General features: G+C 40.0%; 1 protein-coding gene across 1 annotated transcript in view; it reads left to right on the forward strand.

Annotated features, from left to right (window-relative positions):
• The window catches only part of lrba (LPS-responsive vesicle trafficking, beach and anchor containing), a 193011-nt gene that overhangs the window by 168949 nt on the left and 4883 nt on the right, over nucleotides 1-19179 (forward strand). The window contains exons 47-54 of the mRNA XM_079462381.1: nucleotides 1351-1518; nucleotides 7589-7678; nucleotides 10546-10723; nucleotides 11949-12011; nucleotides 13578-13733; nucleotides 14246-14413; nucleotides 16918-17019; nucleotides 17282-17478. Of these exons, the coding sequence (XP_079318507.1) occupies nucleotides 1351-1518; nucleotides 7589-7678; nucleotides 10546-10723; nucleotides 11949-12011; nucleotides 13578-13733; nucleotides 14246-14413; nucleotides 16918-17019; nucleotides 17282-17478 (1122 nt within the window). The remainder of the gene's footprint in view (nucleotides 1-1350; nucleotides 1519-7588; nucleotides 7679-10545; nucleotides 10724-11948; nucleotides 12012-13577; nucleotides 13734-14245; nucleotides 14414-16917; nucleotides 17020-17281; nucleotides 17479-19179) is intronic.

Raw genomic sequence — 19179 nt, forward strand, 5'->3', positions numbered from 1 at the left:
GCTGATTGACACAAGATGGCGGCCCACATTAAATGCCCATCAGCCCTGCATTAAGAAACAGACAAGTCGTGGAAGAATGCGGGGTCGACCCATCCGCGTAGTAAACTAGAAAAATCCCCACTAAGGCTTAAATTGGAACAGGTCCTTTTTAATAGAATAGTTGTCGATAAATAGATGCGTGGCTCTGTTAAATGTTGTCATTTATACCGTGAATTACTTATATGAATGGTAAAAACATGAGAAGAGAAAATAATCAAATGTTTAATTTGATTTGTTCAGTTTTGTTTGGGATTTTGCTTCGATTTGTGTCGAAGCAAATCACGTTTCCATTTGGTCTCTCTTTCCTGTAACGGCTTGTCTGCAGAGTACACTTACATGAGCTCTACTGCAAATAATCTAAGCATCTAAATTCAAAAGGTATCTCATTGGGTTTCACAGGGTGGCTAGCTTGTACTGTATCGCTTGTTGTCACTCATGAAGTTGTCGTTGTACAAGACGCAATCCAGTTCTCTGTCAAGCTTGTTGTCATATTGCAAGTGTCACGTTTTAGGGCATCTCTCATTGCCCTTCTGATTTAAAGTTCTAATTAAGAAAGCTTGGAATGCAAATTAAGCGGAATTAGCTGTCAGCCAATTCACATTTAAATGAGTGATGCTAAGACCCTTCCGGTAAGCGTTTAAATGATATAAATTGCAGTTTAAGTGCAGGGCCTAATGTTTGTCTTGAAATTAATGTGACACAAGGCAGCAATGACAATCAAGGCTCTTCTCATACTCATTTGGGCTCGTTTAGAGTCCTTTGTGCCCACACAGCTTCCAGCAAATTAACACAATTGCTGTTTTTTATGAGCAGTCATAAACGGAGGCCCTCCTTTGGCGGCTAATGAAGAGAGAAACAGCTTGTGTTCCAATGTTATGACAGTCGAAGAACAATCATAACTCGGGGAAAAAACAACGCTCTCAGACTCCCCACGGCACTTTGAGATGAGACTAAACAAAAGAGCAAAGATATCTCGTCGTGCTCGTGTAAGATGATCCGCTTTGCTCCAGCGGTTCTGTCCTGGAAGCATATGCTTGTAATTTGTGTGTATTATGTCATTTGTGACTGTTGAAAGCACATTTTGACAGACTCCGTTACCCGTGCTACTTAGTTACGTACTCTGAGGAGCTCTGCGTGAATTTACGGAATGTGATTTTTTTATAAATAACAAATCTATCACAATCTGTCTGATGTTGTGCCGTATTCGCTCCTTAGCTTATTTGACCTGAGCATCTCCGCACAGCTGTTATTTTGTTTCTATTGTCCGTAGGCCTCTATGACACTGGGTTGCTCTGTTGTCCCTTCTCATAGGCTTTGGAGAGCGAGTTTGTTTCCTGTCAGCTGCATCAGTGGATTGATCTGATATTTGGCTACAAGCAGCAAGGACCTGAGGCCGTCAGAGCTCTTAATGTCTTCTATTACCTGACTTATGAAGGAGCAGTCAACCTCAGCTCCATATCTGAACCCATGATCAGAGAGGTAAGTTTGTCTCTTTATCTCATCCAAGAGCTCTGTTATGAAGCCTAGTGGCCTACCTAAGCCAGCATCCTAACAGTCATGCACTGGCATTGCCTTATTCCTGAAAGTTGCCTTTGAATGACATATCTTAAAAAGCAGCAAATTTAAGATGCCCACCTTAATGGACAACTTTTGCACTCAAAAAACATAAGATACTTGAAATTACTACCTACCTCACTTGTTTTGGAACAGAGGAACATTCTCTCACGAGCTCTTTCACAAGTATACTTTTTACCTGAGGTCCAACATAACGCATTTTATAAATGTCTGAGCTTCCGAGACACTTGGTAAAACATTTGTTTAGCTGTTTTTCGTCTGCGAGGCCTAAAGATATGCCACAGGTGTAATAGGAATCTTTTTTCCACTCTTTCTTTCCCTCCCGTCCCTCTTTCTCTCCCACACTCATTTACTATTCATCTTTTCCTGGCTGTGAGCTGGCATGTAGAAGAACAGCCGAGTTTAGATAAAGGTAATCACAGGTAGCTTACTAACTGGCAGCTATCTTATATCAGCCTGCAATGCAATTATTCCAAATTTTCCACTAAATAACTGTATTACTGATACTGACAAATAAGTTACTTGATGGCAGCAGATTTGGTTCTGCTGATTTAAAAAGAGGCAGAGCCTACAGAGAAGATTTGTCATTGATTGGTTATAAATAGAGAGACTTTAATCTGAATTAATTTGAACCAACAGAAATCGTGCTGGTCAAAAAGTATATATTTAATTGTTTACAGTGCAACACATTAAAGCAAAACGAAAGGCCTTGTGTTATGTTCTTACGATGATTGTATTGTGTATTAAGGACACTTTTCCTCATGTTTACACAACACATTTAAATATAACTTAAAATAAAACTTAACAAAAGCATTCACGTGATAATACGTTCTTGCTGTGAACGGATTTTAAGTGATCCAGTGCTGTCTCAAGTAATCCACAGATAAATTACGTTTCCTGAAATCCTCCGCGGCTAGTTTCGTTTTATCGGTCTCGTATATCAAATCGCTCAAGAAATCCATAACAGCAAACAGTGACTCATAGTAATGCGATCACGTTGTGTGTGTGTTAACTTGTCAATGACGTATGGCAAGCCAATGGAGTCACAATTACCCTATAGATTAAACACGTTTATAACCGATATATATTTTCAGATATATATATATTTTTGATGCCGTTTTAAACCGTATTTGCGCCGCAAAATACGTTATTGTGATTCCAAAAGCGTTTAAAAACTTGCGAAAAGCCATCTATAGCAATGTCTAAGGCTCAGCCTTTTGCGCCGCTGTCTTGCCATATGATTGCGTTAAAAACGCTGTTTTGGTTGCGCAGAGAATGCGTTATTTATATTGTATAGTTGTATAATGAGCCCCTTCCGCTGATTTCCACAGCCAGCAAATATCATTTAGTCGCAGCCTGACTCTGGAGCCCCTTATAGAAATGTTAAACCATCATTAAATTCATTAGGATTCTTACAGACACATCAGACTACTTACTTTAGACTACTTACAAAGCTCATTGCAAATATTGCTTGTGTAAAGAAGACTTACTATTCAAAACGATCTGCTTTACATCATCCCGGGCGAGCAGGATGTTGGTGTTACTGAGCCTGGCATGGTGGTCTGATGTCCATTATTCTTTTGGTTGGTAGTCAAAAATTTCAAATGGTTCTTTACTGAATCCATGATTCCAATATCTGTCTGAAGCAAAATGATAGGTGTGTATGTAAGAAATCTATTTGTATTTTGTTCATATTAAGAGAAACTAAAAGTTAAAAAGTTCTAAATTTAAAAATATGTGAAATCCTAAAACAGCTCTCCTGTTTTTCAGTTGAGCTAAATATGTTTTCAGTTTAGAAGATGTTTATTGACCAATTGGAGGCGTTTGTATTACAATTATGATGAATGTATGTCGTTTTTCGACTTCAACATTTTGGGACCACGCGTACAAAAAGTGGCGGATAATTTAGGTGTTCTGATGCTTTAAGTTCTGCATCCATGCTGTAGAGGTCACACATTCGCATTGATTTGGTAAGCAGTGTAGCTGTTGTCTGAGTGTGAATGGCCGAGGGGAATGTGTGCACTGGGGTAGCAGGCTCGTGTCCGGGTGGCTCCAGGCTTCCTGCCCTTCATGCTCCATGACTGAGGCTGATTAACGACTCACCTTACTCCCATCTAAGTGATCCTGCTATCTCTTTATAGCTCTTTCCTTCCTTCCCTCTATCTCTCTCTTCATCCCTCTTTCTGATGCAGATTCATTGCCTATCTGCCCCAGTCATCTTTCTCCAGTTCAGCCTATTACCCTGTACACTTCCTGTTTAATAAGCAGGGGTTAAATGGGATTCTTAACGCCTGACTGCCACTCTGCCATCCACAGGCCATTAGGAGATCGATAAATTCACACGACCGCGTCTGCTATCACACTGTAATAAACACGCTTGGAAAAAGCTTTTAAAGGATCTAATGCATAAGAAGTGAGTAAGAGAGAACACACATCGGAACAGGACTGACAACATTAACCATGGCCCTGGGCCGGTGTGACAGAGTTTCGGACAGATGATAGAACTGTCACATGTCCTGTTGGCCCAGTGCTGCATTCCCACTTTCCAATGATTTGGTGATCAAATAAAAGTATTTTTATGGAATGTTTTGCACCATATTTAGTCTTTTTGAGCAAGTGTTTAATGTTTACTTTATGTAATAATATGGATATAAATGTTTTATAAATAATTTTTGTCATGCTACAAAACTGACAATAATGCATGGTTTTCTATAAATGAAGATAGATATAAACATAGATTTGTTATAGATCAGTCCAGCATTTTTTCATTTGACCCTAGTCATTGGAATCCTAGTGCCCCACTCCGTCCCCTAGTTTGAAGAACTAAATAAGATAAATAAACAATCAGTGAGTTGTTGCTATGGCTCTTAAAGCAGTGAGTGTGTATGTTTGTCTGGAAGCAGCAGGTAGGGCATCAGATCTGGGTTTTCTCAGATGGCCTTTGTGGGTAAACCAACTGCTAGGTTCTGGTTTTTCAACATGCAGACCAGGTTTTGCAAGACTGGGATTTGTCAGACAGAGAGGACAGCTGAGTTTTCTGATGGCAGACTGTGCGTGTGTAATTGCGTCTCAATGTATGTTGAGTCCTGGGTGCACGTGTGGAACGTCTCACGGCAGATTAGGGTCACTCAGGAGACCGGGCCATGTTTACTCAGACGATGATTACTTCCTGTCTTTGCCCTTTCACCACAAAAAAGAACATGACAGACACATAACGGTCCCTTTACAAGTGAAATAAAAAGACAAACAAGCACACATTCGCAGTCCTCGTTCCTCCAATCAAGCAGCACTTTTACTGAAGTCTGAGACTAATCTGACCTTTGAAATTCTTACATTAAGAGAGCAACCCTTCCCCAGTCTCTTCTATGTATTTATGGAGACCCCATTATGCAAAATAAGAACATTTGGTCACAGCTTGTTGTACAGCTAAATTGCCTTGTCAAGGGTTAGAGTAAATCAGGTGACTTGTGTAGCGTGACCGAGTGCGTCTCTGCATGTGTGTGCATACATACGGGGTATTTCCATCATTTAAATGTGTAGAATATAAAGAGACCTCATCAGATCCGCACTAGTGATCCTAAAGAGATTGGCCCCTCTAGTATGGCTAGCACCCATATAAGCTTCTCTTCTCATTGGCCGGATGCTCTGACCTGAGCACTGCTGCATTGCTCTAATGTGCTAGTAAATGTCAGTAGAGGATTTAATGAAGATGGGTCAGGTGCCCGGACAAGACGCATCAACATATTAGCCTAAACGAAACGTCATAAACTAACAACCTCGACCTTCATCCTGTCTTTGACACCAACCCAAACGCTGCACTGCTGAATTGCATTTGTGCCCTGTGAATAGCAATGCATTAAGCAAGACAATCTGTTTTTGAAGTATGGGAACATTTTATTCATTCATTTAAAGTGTAAAACTAGATTGGTCTACTTATTGTTAGCTTATAAGTTTTAGTTCAATTTGAGCTTTAAACTTAAAAATGTCTGACATTGAAAACAACGCGACACATTGGGATCTGTTTAGACGGCACCATTGATTTTATTTATTCAAAATGTTGTACACGTTTAGTAGTAGTTTTTATTTTTGCATTATTTGTTCAGAAATTGTATCGTAATTTTATTAAAAACAACTATTAATGTAAAAATGGTTAGATATTTAAATAATTTCGCTTTTATTTGAGCGCTTTTACATATGCTGCGTTGTGGGATGTATACAGTGCAAGGTTTTATGTATGATTTGCACAAACTCGTTCTGCTCATGTTGCATTAATAAGGCTTTTAGTGGTCAAATTCTTGTCGATTTGTGGAGGCAAAGGCCTCATGCATTACAGAGGCAAATGCCTCATTCAAGAGGACACTGTTGCTTCAAAGAGAATTGCCCTGAAAGAAACACATTTCATACTTAATAGGTGACGTAACGCGGTTTCGCAAAAACACCAAAGAATTCGGCAGAGAATTAAAGAATTGATGCCACACATAGTGTCAAATTTGCTTTTGAGTAGAAATCAACCAATCATATAATTGAAACGGGGTGTCTTCCCTTGCGTGGCCTCTTCTGAACCTCATTTCTTTAGAATGGTATTTCCAGACACAGTAGTCTGTCATCTGTGTTCCATCAATGGCTCTAATGAGATCACTAGTGGATTTACACTATATAAAGAAGAGTTTGTGCGGTGGAGTCTATTGTTACCAGCGGAGTGGGCTGAATCAGATCAAAGCGGGAGAGAGGGATGAGAAAAGAGAAGGAGAGATAAAGAGCAGAATAAGAGCTACAAACATACGGAAAGGATTGATGGGCAAAAAAGAAAGAGGCGGAAGATTGAAGAAATACAATGAGAGAGAAAGTCTCCTCACTTGCTTTCATGAATCCGGCCAGAGCAGTCAGACGAGAGCTGGGATGTTTCTGCCATGGCACTCTCTCTCTCTAGCGTGGGATCAGCCTGGTTTCTCTCTTGAATCATGGAAATCCCATCTGATATTCACACTGATCTAACGCACATCACACACAGCTGTACATGACCGCACTGGATTGTGGGATAGAGAAATACTTGCACTCAAAGGCAAAACCACATGTATAGGATGTGAGAACTCTGCTCTTTTTTCATAGTTGAGGTCATCTTTCTCTCTCCTAAATGTACACAATGTAAATACTTGTGTGCAAAATTAATTTATTAATGCAGTACATGCCGATTCTCAATCAATATTGTTTCACAGGTCTCTTTAGGTGCTGTGGAGTGAAGAAACAATGCGAAATACAATGAATAATGTAGAAATAAAAACCCAATACAACGTTTGATGACCATAAAATTTGATGACCATTAAATTTTTTATTAGGTGGTACATTATTGGCTGCTTAAATCATGAGAACAGAGGGATTCATCCTCATGTTAACAATAAGCTTACAATAAGTAGACCAATCTAGTATTGCACTTTAAATGAATGAATAAAATGTTCTGCATACATCAATAACAGATTGTCTTGCTTAATGCATGACTTTCTTTCTTCTGCAGAACACAAAAGAAGATATTTTGAAGAAAGTTGGTAACCGAACAGCACTGGCCCTCATTCACTTCTATTGTATAGACATTAAACCAATGCAAGTGAACAACATTCTTCAAAATATCTTCTTTTGTGTTCTGCGGAAGAAAGACAGGTTTGAAATAACAAGACAGAATTTTATTTAAAACCAGTTCTTAAACAAACGGTCTATTCACAAAAATATAAATACAGTTAGATTTGAACTCTTTAACATTAATATTATCATTATTTCCACCCCTCTCCCTCTCCCTCTCTCTCTCTCTCTCTCTCTCTCTCTCTCTCTCTCTCTCTCTCTCACGCACGCATTACTTTGAGTGTGTATTAGTTGATATAGTCCAGGGCAGGTTAGCCACTGTCTTAAGGTGACATTTATAGTTCAATATCTCTTCATTAGTGCCACCAAAGCCCCATAACCCTCACTCTCTTTCTCTCAGGCAGTGGAGTCTCAAATCAGAAGTTTCGGACAGACGCCGTGCCAGCTGTTAATCGAGCCCCACCCCCCACGCAGCTCTGCCATGCAGGTGGTGAGTAACACACAAACACTGCATCACTGTCTAATCACAGACAACCGTTATGATCCGAGTGTGTTCCACGTCACACAGTGTTTCTGAACCACAGACGCTGCAACCAAAGTCATCTAATAATCTAATTACATAGGAAATGTGGGGAAAATGTGAGTGAATGTAGCCACAAATTCCGGATTGAGGGAGCAAAATGGGAAGATGTCGTTGAAAAATCTGCATTGGTTGACCACTGATCTGAATATTTGGCAGAATGCGAATCCTGAAAGTTTTAGAATTGATTTTGGAACTATGACATTGGTATAAAATTCACCTTTTCCCAATGAATTTGAAGTTAACATCATTAAAACACAAATTTACATAGAAACAAAGGTGCTGAAGCAGCAATCTAGTATGCATGCACACCTTCTGATAGATATGTCTGTAAAATTTCTGCTGTACTTGTACCTTAACTCCCGTCCTCCAGCTCTTCTTCTGTCCTCTCTCATCGAGCCCTGAGCGTGAGAAAGGGTCCCAGAACTGAGTCGTGTGGTTGAGCTGAGAGCTCGGGGGTGATGGGGTCTTAAGTCTAGAAACTGAGATGCTGTGGGTGATGGCCTAGAAACCCCCATTAGCTGTGTGTTTCTGCGGCGATGACAGGCCCTGCCTGAGATCTGCGCAGAAACAGACTCACACACTCTCTAAATGCCTGCATGCAGATATACTTATATGCTTTGACACAAAACGTTGTGACCTCCCTACGGGGGCAACATTTATATGCATCGCAGTTGCCCGATTTGAGGACTGTTCCAAACGGTCCTTATTATAATGCCACCTCAGATACCTAGTTATCGGCCAGATTTAAGTCTTAATAATCCCACAATCCACAGTGTGTTTTTTCTGTTTCTATAGCAGATGTCATGATGACAGATAAACAAAAAAGACGGCATTGATTGGGGTATTGTGGGTTGTACACTTGCTCTCTCTCTCTCTCTCTCTCTTCCAGAAGTTCCCATGGTTGTGGAAAATATGAACGTTTTTAGTTTTCGGCCTGGACGAGTCATGGAAATTAATGAATTCTCGAAAATTAAATCTAATATGTAATGTTTTACAGTACCTCATTTTGAATATGCAGAGACATGTAGTCAACCAATGAGATTTTCAAACACTGAAAAAACATTTTCCCAACGTTATTTAGAACGTTATCAGAAGTGGTAGTAATCTACTGTCTAAATGTCAATGGTTTAGCTTCTATTTCTTTTTCTATCTGATCTATTTGACATATAAATCAATATAGGCTATATTTCTTGTGATATACACTTTACCTAAAAACAAAAGCAACATTTTAAAACAGATGATCTGATCATTTCTTTGAAAGTACCATCAAATAAGATCTTGTGTCTGGTTCATACACTCCATGCTTTTCTCTTTCTCTGTCCCTCCTGCATGTCTCTGGAAGGTTAATAAGAGTAGGTCCTCTGTTTAATGGCACTCACGGGCTGAACACTGTTTAAGAGGCACTAGCTGTCTGTCTAATTTACTGCAGGCACACCAATTAGCCCTGTGTCGCCATACAGTGTCTTAAAACCACACGCACACGTCAGGATTAGACATAACAGACATAAGACACCAGTTAGATTGGATTAAAGTGGACTTTAATGGTGATGTTTCATACTAAGATATGTACAACAGGTATGAGTGTAAATAGCTGTTCTGTTTCTATTGTTCTGTTCTGAGGTAGACCGTTTTCTTTAATGTGATTAATCCATGCATTTATGAATGTTATTAAAAACAGCGTCCAATCAGATCACCGTTACGGAGTGACAGTGCAGCTCCACACCTCTGATCTCTTGCCTTTACAAACATAGCCCTGCCTCAGTGAGGAAGTCAACTTGATGGTTGGATGACTTTGCTGCCGAGTAATCAGACAGCTGTGTGCGTGCGTGCGGGCATGCGTGTGTTTGCATTCTTTAGCTTCTCTTCATCTGCCGATTCATTGACTGAAATGCAGGAAAGCTAATTATGTTACTAATGGTTTTTAGAATTGTCTGTGGCAGCCTAAAGGAACGCTTGGATTCTTTCACAGAAGTATCAAAACTTGCCCGGATTAAACATTTATAAATCTCTCCATACTCTGATAGTTGTAGGTTTATGGGGACTAGTTTAGCTGTTTTGATGTCTCCCTGTTCTCTCCAACTCGCTTCTTTTCCAACTTGAACTTCAAAATTTGACAAATAAACCCCCTGTGATGAAAATCTAGTTTTTAATGTTGTTTAAATGTCTATGTGGCACTTTTAAATGCTTTGAGATCAAACATGCATAATTACAAACCCTATAGGTTATTGGGTTATCATGTTCTTTTGTTTATTGTCTTAAACCAACCACTTTATTATATAGATTTATCGTATATATCGATATATAGTTATATGGATTTGGGCCAAATATGTAGGATAGCGCATAGACTTGGCACTGAAACGATTGCTGCTGGTTCAGCTCTGCTTCTCACAAAATTGCTCACTCTATTGTATCTTTACATCCATCTTTTGATATAAAGTTATGCTGACAGTTGTATTTCTCGGGTTGTTTAGAGACATAGCTACGTACAGTATAAGGAATCTTGACAAAAGAGTCTGTTTTGCACATTTCTCTTCACCATCCAGTTACAGCATGCTGCAATAGATATCGCATCGAACAATACTCACCCTGTTACCTCCAGCTTTTGTTTCAGCTTTTCGATTTTTCCGCACTCTTCTTTCTTTCGCTGCCTAATTTCCTCTTCCCGCTTCTCTTCTCTCTCCCTCTTTTCCTCCCACCATTACTCTCTTTTCCTCTGCGTTTCCTCGCTCCCTGCTGACGGTTCCTCATGGACTCAACAGTATCTCCTTCTGCAGACCCCACTGATGTTCACAGAGCAGATGCAGCAGGACGTCATCATGGTGCTGAAGTTTCCATCTAACTCGCCTGTCACACATGTGGCCGCCAACACGCAGCCAGGCCTCACAAACCCGTCCGTCATTACAGTCACCGGCAACCGCCTCTTCGCTGTAAACAAGTGGCACGGCCTCACTGGTAAGAGAGATTGGACAGTGTGACCAATATCCATTGGAGCAATAATCAATATCGTCTGTTCTTGATGATTTGATCAGTTACCATGTTAAGTTTACAAGCTAGTATTGTTGTTTACCTTTAGTCCTTATATTTGTTTCCACACATTCTGTCATCTAAACCTCAGTGATTGCGAGCTTAATCCCCCTCAACCCTGGTTGTGGATTCTTAGACATCGATATCCCTGCTTGAATTGGATCAAATGTGACATTTCCTCTGCCTTGCGTTCAACTTCCTGTCTACCTCCATTTATCAGCCTTCTTTATTTATTTAAGATCAGTCTAACCATAGATGCTAAGAGCCGTTCACTAGGCAGAGGGAGGATATTTCTCAGGTGTTGTATTTGATCAAATCTGCTCGGATATTTGCATTGAATGACACTCGGCTTGGAACATTTTCTGTTTTCTTTAAAGAATACAGAAGATATTTACAATAAAATGCTAATAGCTACCATCAGCTTATATACAAATGGATAGTTCCCGCAAAAATGAAAATGCTGTCCTCATTTACCCACCATCTTGTCATTTCAAACCTGCATGACTTTCTTTCTTCTGCAGAACACAAAGGTAGATATTTTGAAGAACAGGTAACCGAACCACGTTGGCTCCCATTGACTTCCATTGTATGGACACAAATCACTGGGAAATCTCGAAATATCACATGACTAAATGATGACAGAATTGTTATTTTTGGGGGAAGGCGCCTTTCATTGATGAAAAAAACACTCACAGTTTATGTCATTGCGGGTTTATAAAACATCATTCAATGACAGGATTAGTGTAGTCACATTATTAGTGCATATACTGTGCATGTACTGTATGCTTTCATTAAACAATGGAAAGAACATAAATCACAAAAGACACACATATTTAATAAACATACATTTATTATTAATACATATGGCAATACACAGTTGTTCCGTCAAGTAATGTGGTTATATTGTAATATAGTTAGCGCTAAGGTACATTATTTTAATTGTAGGCTTTTGCAGTTGCCATGCAACTTCCCAACGCGCTACATTGATACACAGAAGAATTCATCTAATACAGAACAGATGAGCTGCTTCTTTGTCATTGTTTATTGTTATTACTCTGCTGTGGTAATTCTGTACAGTGGCCTCTATAAATAAACATGCTGACGGTTCACTGTATTAAATCCATATTTCATTTACTCTTTGCATTTCTCTCAGGTCACCAAGGCTCTGTCCAGGACCAGCAGTACCAGTTACCGGTGGAGATTGATCCTCTGATAGGTGTGTAGCTTGTCAATCGTCCGTTGAGTGATTTGTGATTGGCTGTTGTAATTGTGAGGGCCCAGCCCTTGGGAGGAGATGAGTGCTGTTTTTCACCCAGCCGCCATTCAGCTCGAGCTCAGCATTTGCATGCAAATTGGAAAGCAATGAGCTGTGGCTTAGCCTGTACATCATCAGCTCTCTCTCTCTCTGTCCTGTCAGACTGAATGAATATGAATGGTGTAATAATGTCTGATTGAAGCCGCGTGGCACGCGCTGTCAGGACAATATGTCGTCCTCTCATCCCTCGACCTGTTGATGAGGAAGAGAAAAGAATGTGTGATAACATATGGATGAAGCCTCTCTGAAATTTCTCTCGTTACGGAACGTTTAAACGTAGCGACCTTTGCATTCCTCTGGAATCAAATCCATTACATAATGAGGCTATCATTCCATTTGCACAAACTTGTCGAGCCTTTACCAGCTCAATGGCATGGTTTCATTACAGCAAAATGTTCCACCAGTCTATATCAAATAGTTCAAATTGTTATGGTTATAACTTGCAATGGAACATTTGCACTAGAGATCTTATGCTGTGTTCACACCAAATATGAATAAAGCAAGTCAATGCAAAGACCCGAATAGACGCGAACTTGCAATGCGAATGATTCAAATCCGGCGCGTTTGCCGGATATTTGTCACTCACGCGAGAATAACTAACGTTTCCTGCGAGTAATAAAGAGCGTGGAACGCGATTGTTGGCGTTTGGTGTGAACCCGGCATTAGACTTGCAAACCCCACTGTTTTACAGGCAGCTGGCCATTGAAAAGCAGTGTTACCATGTTTGAACTTGAAAAGGTTGCTTGCGCTGTATCAGAATCATGAATCTCTCTTGGTCTCTTTGTGTGGGAGCATCTTTCATAGCTCATTTTCTTTTCTTGCTCCAAAATGTGATGTATGTATTTACACGAGCTGCATTCCTCACAGCTCCCATGTTTAAACACAGTAAATTCTGCATGACTGTGCTGTTGATAATCTGTCCGCTCTGGTCAGCTACAGACGCATCGCTGTTGTGTGTCATGAGTGTGTCTTGGCCTCACACACCTGATATCTGTACACTATCATGCGTGTTCAAAAAAGCGTCATTTACAGCGTTTTGCCGTTATCATTTTCATGATTATTTCAGTTTTTGTTCTTGTAGCAAAAGCAGCTGGTTTTCAGTGGGAATGCTCCTTACACGTTTCATCTTCTGCTATTTTATGTATTCGTTCACAAATCACACATGCTCACCAACAGTATTAATAACAAATGTCATATTTTCTCATGGTAATGGTTTAACATCTTTGTAATCCCTTAAGAGGCTGTCAGTTATTCACTCTCCAGACATTGAAATAGACCTTTAGGGCCAAGGCTATTTCTTTTTGCACCAATACCCCCCTCTGCTAATGTTAATCCTCGTCTATCTCCTCATCGCCATTTTTCTTGTTTGAACAGTCTTTATTTCCATCAGTTTTTTTTCTTTGTCAGTTTTAAATACACTGGTTTATTTCATTACATCAGTTTCTCATTGTATTTTTGTCTTCACAGCCAATAATGTGGGCATTCACAGGAGGCAGATTTTCGATCTGTTAGATCAGAGTATCCAGATAAATGCTCAGTGTTTCGTCATCACGGCTGACAACCGCTTCATCCTGCTGTGTGGTTTCTGGGACCAGAGCTTCCGCGTCTACTCCACTGATACAGGTAACCTCGATGACCCCTCCACCGTCTCTGTGTCCGGGGAAACGCAGAAGAAAGGGTCAAAAGTCACAAATGAGCCCACAGACTGCATTACAACTCTATCGCTCCAGGGCTCAGATAGCAGCATCTCAGGAGAGGATGAGGCTCCGAATGCAAGTCACAGAAGCGTAACTCGAATTTCAATAGATTCACACCACGCTCATACGCTTTGGATGAATGGATTGATGTATACATAGACACATTTTTTTTTCAACAAACAGATTTAGCATGTGCATGCAGCACTTCAAGACCAAATATTGATAGTGCAGTGAGATATGGGATGCCGATTGAGTGGTTTCCCTTTATGTGTTTATCCGACTTGTATTTCCTATATTATTGGGACCAAATGTCCCCACAAGGATTGTAAAATCAGAATTTTGGAGACTTAAGAAACATCCTTAAAATGAATATCTGACAACAGGTTAAGATCATGAATAGAAGATGTAAGAAACAAAAAATGTGATGTTTGTTTTCAGGTAAACTGACCCAGATTGTGTTTGGCCACCTTGATGTTGTCACCTGTCTGGCCCGCTCCGAATCGTACATCGGCGGAGACTGCTACGTGCTCTCTGGCTCCAGAGACGCCACACTTCTTCTCTGGTACTGGAACGGCAAGAACAGCAGCATCGGAGAGAACCCTGGAAGTAAGTTTAATGCATTTGTCCACAAACAGGTGTGTTTGTGTGCATCTGCTCAAATGGTTGCATCAGCATCTTAGAAGAGTTCCTCACACCGAGAGATCAAGATCAGGGTAATGTCGAGAGCCAAAACCCCCAAACAGCACTTAGCAAACACGCATAAGAACAGCTTTCGCATGTGACGATTTCAATAAAACACAATCGTGTTAAATGCTCACTGTTCAGGCGCACACACACACATGCGCGCATTCTAGTTTCTGTCTGGGCCGGTGTAATGATTTACGGCTCGCTCTCAGAAGCTACAACTAGTTTCATCTGACCACAGCAGGGCTCTGCTCAGAAGATTGAGTTTCAGGCTAGTATCACACCATAAATGGAATGGGCTTGCCTCTGTATGTGTGAGTGAAAGTGGAGGTCGGAGGGCCACAGAGGGAGACAGCAAATGTGACTCTGCGGTCCCGGGCTCAGGAGAGTTCAGTCCCATCTATCTGAGAGAGTCAAGGAACGTTCAATAAAAGTGAAAAATGCCACAGGCATTTCCCCTGCTCGCACTAACCATATGGCCACGGTTCTGATCAAAGCCCTCTGCGTGCACACATACGCACACACTAGCCGTGTGCTAATTTGGAGGTTTTGGATGCTGCTAAGTGTTTTTTTACAAATAGGACGGGATTTATGACTAATTGTGATTTGGGCAATGAGCGTGTGTAGAAGTAAATATGACGGTGGGTGGATGGTCAATGTCAGGGCCATTAAGAGTCTTAAAGGCTTAAAGTTCAGGACTTTTACTGAAACGTTGTACATTTATCTCAGTGGTGGTACATTATGTGTGTAGGGTTAATATACAAACCTTCATTATATGTAGAAATGGTATTTGAATCCCTTTTGTGTAGAAATTGTCAATGTGTGTAATAGAACTCTGATAAACAAAATGATACATATATCAACGTATATCCTTTATATGTTATCATAACAGGTTTATAAGGTTCAACTTTATGATAATGTCTCTTTTTTGGGCAGATTTTTATAACTAGGGATTTTATGGTCTTGGAAAATCTTGAAATATCAGAGAATTTTAAATATTTCACGATAAAATCATGGAAATGTTTTCAGGTTTTTTCCCTAAAAAGGTTTATTGGTTGGATATTGGTCTTTGTTTAGTGCTTGTATACAGCAAACCTTGCCCTTTAAGTCTTCTTAAGGTAAAATGTTAAATATGTGTTTCACATGATATTTAATGTTAATAGTTAAAGGTCTTTGATTAGCTGGTAATACAGAGGCTCAGTCTCTTTAGTGTGTTGATGGATTCTGTTGACCACACTGCCATCTAGTGACCAAATGACGCAGAAGTCTGATTTATACAGATGATCCAGTGCTTCTGTTTCAAATGTTTTTCCAGAATTGTCTTGTGTGATGTTTATGTATATAATCAGACTCTTTTTTTTTGCTTTCTCTCTACAGATAAATGATACTCTCTAGTGCATATTTGCAGTACAGATAAATAGTGTACAGTATATAGGTATTAGATTGTAATCAGATGTTGTCCTAATGCGAACCAAATGGTGGCCGATGGCGGGGAAGGTTAAACGATACACCAATATATCAGTTTTATTGATATTTTCAGGGCACAATCCGACATCAGGCTTTAATCCCCAGAGTTGTAGAGTATAACTCAAATCTGAGACATTGAGGAAGTTTACCACCTAATGAAACCTCCACATCTACACTGTGTGTGCGTGTGTGAGTGAGGTCAGCTTTGTTGAAGCAGTATATGTTTGACTGGTTTATGTATCCAGCTATGGATTAGTTAGATTCACTGGTTAATTAACACAATTATATTATTTTGACACTTTTAAGCAATTTAGGGAATCACTATTTTAATGGTAAAATGTTTCCGTAGGCGCAACTTACTATTGCACATAAATCAAGATTTCTTTGTAGGCGTATATTTCTCCACCTCTATAGCTTTTCTCAATGGCTTTTATATTCTGTTCATAACTTACACCATGCACACACTGTAGATATCAACCAGAAAAAAACTATAGTATAAATATTTACAGTAAATGTTGTAATAACTGCTGTTTAAATAATAAAAAAGCATTATTTTATTACTAGAATTATAGTTTAAGTTCTTGTCTCAAGCTGGAGTTTCAGATAAAATGTGACCTAATTTCTAAAACAAAATGATCATCCTCTCCACAGATAAAGGCCTTTTCTGTTTTAAAAATACAGCTAACAAACACAATAAAAAACATTTTTAACTTCCCAAGCATCCATAAAACAGTTGTTGAATTAGTGAATGCTTGTCTGCCTTTCATTTCAGTGATAACACTCACTAACTGCTGTACAACCATCACAGAGTAGACAACCAAAAACGTACATACAGTTTAGTTTTGTGATAGTTTTTTGTATCTTCAAATCTAATAATGTTCAAAAGTTTGTTTGAGGGCGGTCAAACAATGGAATTCTATTAGATGAAACTAACCCTGCATGTGTGTTTGCGTCTCCAGCAGAGTTTGTGACTCCTCGAGCGATCCTGACGGGTCATGACTGTGAGGTGACGTGTGCGAGCGTGTGTGCAGAGCTTGGATTGGTCATCAGTGGCTGTAGAGGTAGGGCGAACCACACATATATGCATAAATACTTTGTTAATGTGTCTATATTTGATTTATACTGTTTTTACAACTAATTCGCCTGCGGGGACAAATTTATACGCTTTTTGTAAATGCTATTCTAATAAAATATAAAGGTTTTCGTATTGTAAAAAGTGCAGAATGTTCATTTAGATTTAGCTGTGTAAAAAAAAGTAGAAAGTCTGTAAAGTCTTCATTTAGATTCAGCCAAGTAAGCGTGTGTGCATGCGTGTGTGAACAGAGGGTCCGTGTCTCATCCACTCCATGAACGGTGATCTGCTGAGGACTCTGGAAGGCCCCGACGGCTGTGTGCTGCCTCGTCTGGTTCTGGTCTCTACTGAGGGTCACTGCGTCATTTATTACGACAAGGGCCACTTCTGTGTGTTCAGCATCAATGGAAAACTCTTGGGACACATGGAAGTGGAAGACAACATCAAGGTAAACATGATCCACATAGAACTCCTCACTTTACAGTTACTCAGAAATCATCCGTCAGTCCACAACAGAGCAACAGGTTGAGCGGCTCGTTCTTTTTCGCTCATGCCATTTCGTCTTTTTCTTTCTTTCTCTCTTTCCATCTCCCTCTGTTCTCGGTCTCTGTGCTGTATCATGTCAACTGTCGAGCGTGTGATTAAACGCTGGCATGATCTCCGAGCTCTGTCTGCCTCTGGTGCCGTCTCTCTCTCTCTCCAGCACTCTTTCTCTTGGCTCCTGAGCCCTAGGGGCCTTAAGCTGTTCTTTGATCAGCAGGGCTACAAAATGCCACTCAACTCGCATGTGTATGTGAAAAAGAGCGGTATGGCCTGCAGCAAGCCCTCCCGCATAAGAAGACACATTCGTCACCAGCGGGCAGAAGTCCCAAAATAAGCCAGCTCTCATTCCTGCTCCATCACTTTCTCTTTCCTTTAGGCCTGGGAAAATGCACAGAGCTCTCTCTCTCTCTTCGCCCTGCACACCTGCATCCCATTTAGCAGACGGGCTCAGTTACTCGCTCCTCGGCTCTGCTTCTCCGAGCTTGATTAGTTTCCTCATTGTGTCCAGTTTCCATTTGTTTTCAAAAAACAGCACAGGAAGAGTGACGGAGTGACGAAAGAGGGGCGGTTCTCCTGTTTAACACACTGTAAAATCACATGCTGCTTATTCTTTATCATTCAGATAATCCTATAGAACGCTTCAACATGTAACACGACCCTGTATGTTGCTATACAGTACATGTACGTGTAGTATTATAAACATAAATACTAAACTTGTGGATTCTCTGAATATCGAAGATTTTTTTTCTTCTTTGCACATTTAAAAAAAATTCCGAACTCTTAGGACGCATGTGCGTTGCAACAAATTGCAATACCTCTCCTGGCCAACAGGGGTCCGTAAGAAACAGATATGCAGGTCTTAGGGGTTAGAGTTAAGTACTCACATTTTTCGACTCTCTCTCTGCCCATAGCATCTCACTGTTTCTTTCTCGGCATGAGCATCATTGGTTTAAGTTTAAATATATTTGAATTGTTAAATAACTTAATGCCCTGTTCTTTAATTTCATTCTGTTGTGTTCCATTAAGCTCTTCTTGAATACAATAACGTGTTCTATCTGCACACCTCAGTCCTCCTTACACATCCTCTGATGGTGCTTCAGGCTAGAAATCACCATGTAGGCTGTCAATAAATAAAATCTAATATATCAGATGTTTACTGCACAATTATTGTGGCCAAAGGAATGAAGTTGATGACATAATCTTAGGTTTTGTTTGTGTTTCCTCTTTTCCCAAAAAAGTGTCAACCAGATACTGTCAGGTGAATTATTTATCATATCATGTTTGTAGTATTTACACAAGACAATATATCAGCAATCGTGGATATCGGTACTTTGCACCACAAATATCATCAAACACAAAATTAAAATCCAGTATAGTCCAGTCTCAGGCTGAAAAATCACTGTGTATTCATGCCATTGACAGCATAATTATTGCTGTCACTTTTGAGCACTTTCACACACTACTTTATATATGTAGTGTGTATGTGGTTTTGTATTTGAGTGTGTGTTTGTGAGACAGTTTGTTGCAGCGGTTAAAGTGAGTCCTTACGCTGATGGTCTGACAGAACATTAATTTGGACAAGTAGAAATAATACATGAATGGCTCT

The sequence above is a fragment of the Barbatula barbatula genome, assembly GCF_947034865.1.
Source record: "Barbatula barbatula genome assembly, chromosome: 8".
Classification (NCBI taxonomy): domain Eukaryota; kingdom Metazoa; phylum Chordata; class Actinopteri; order Cypriniformes; family Nemacheilidae; genus Barbatula; species Barbatula barbatula.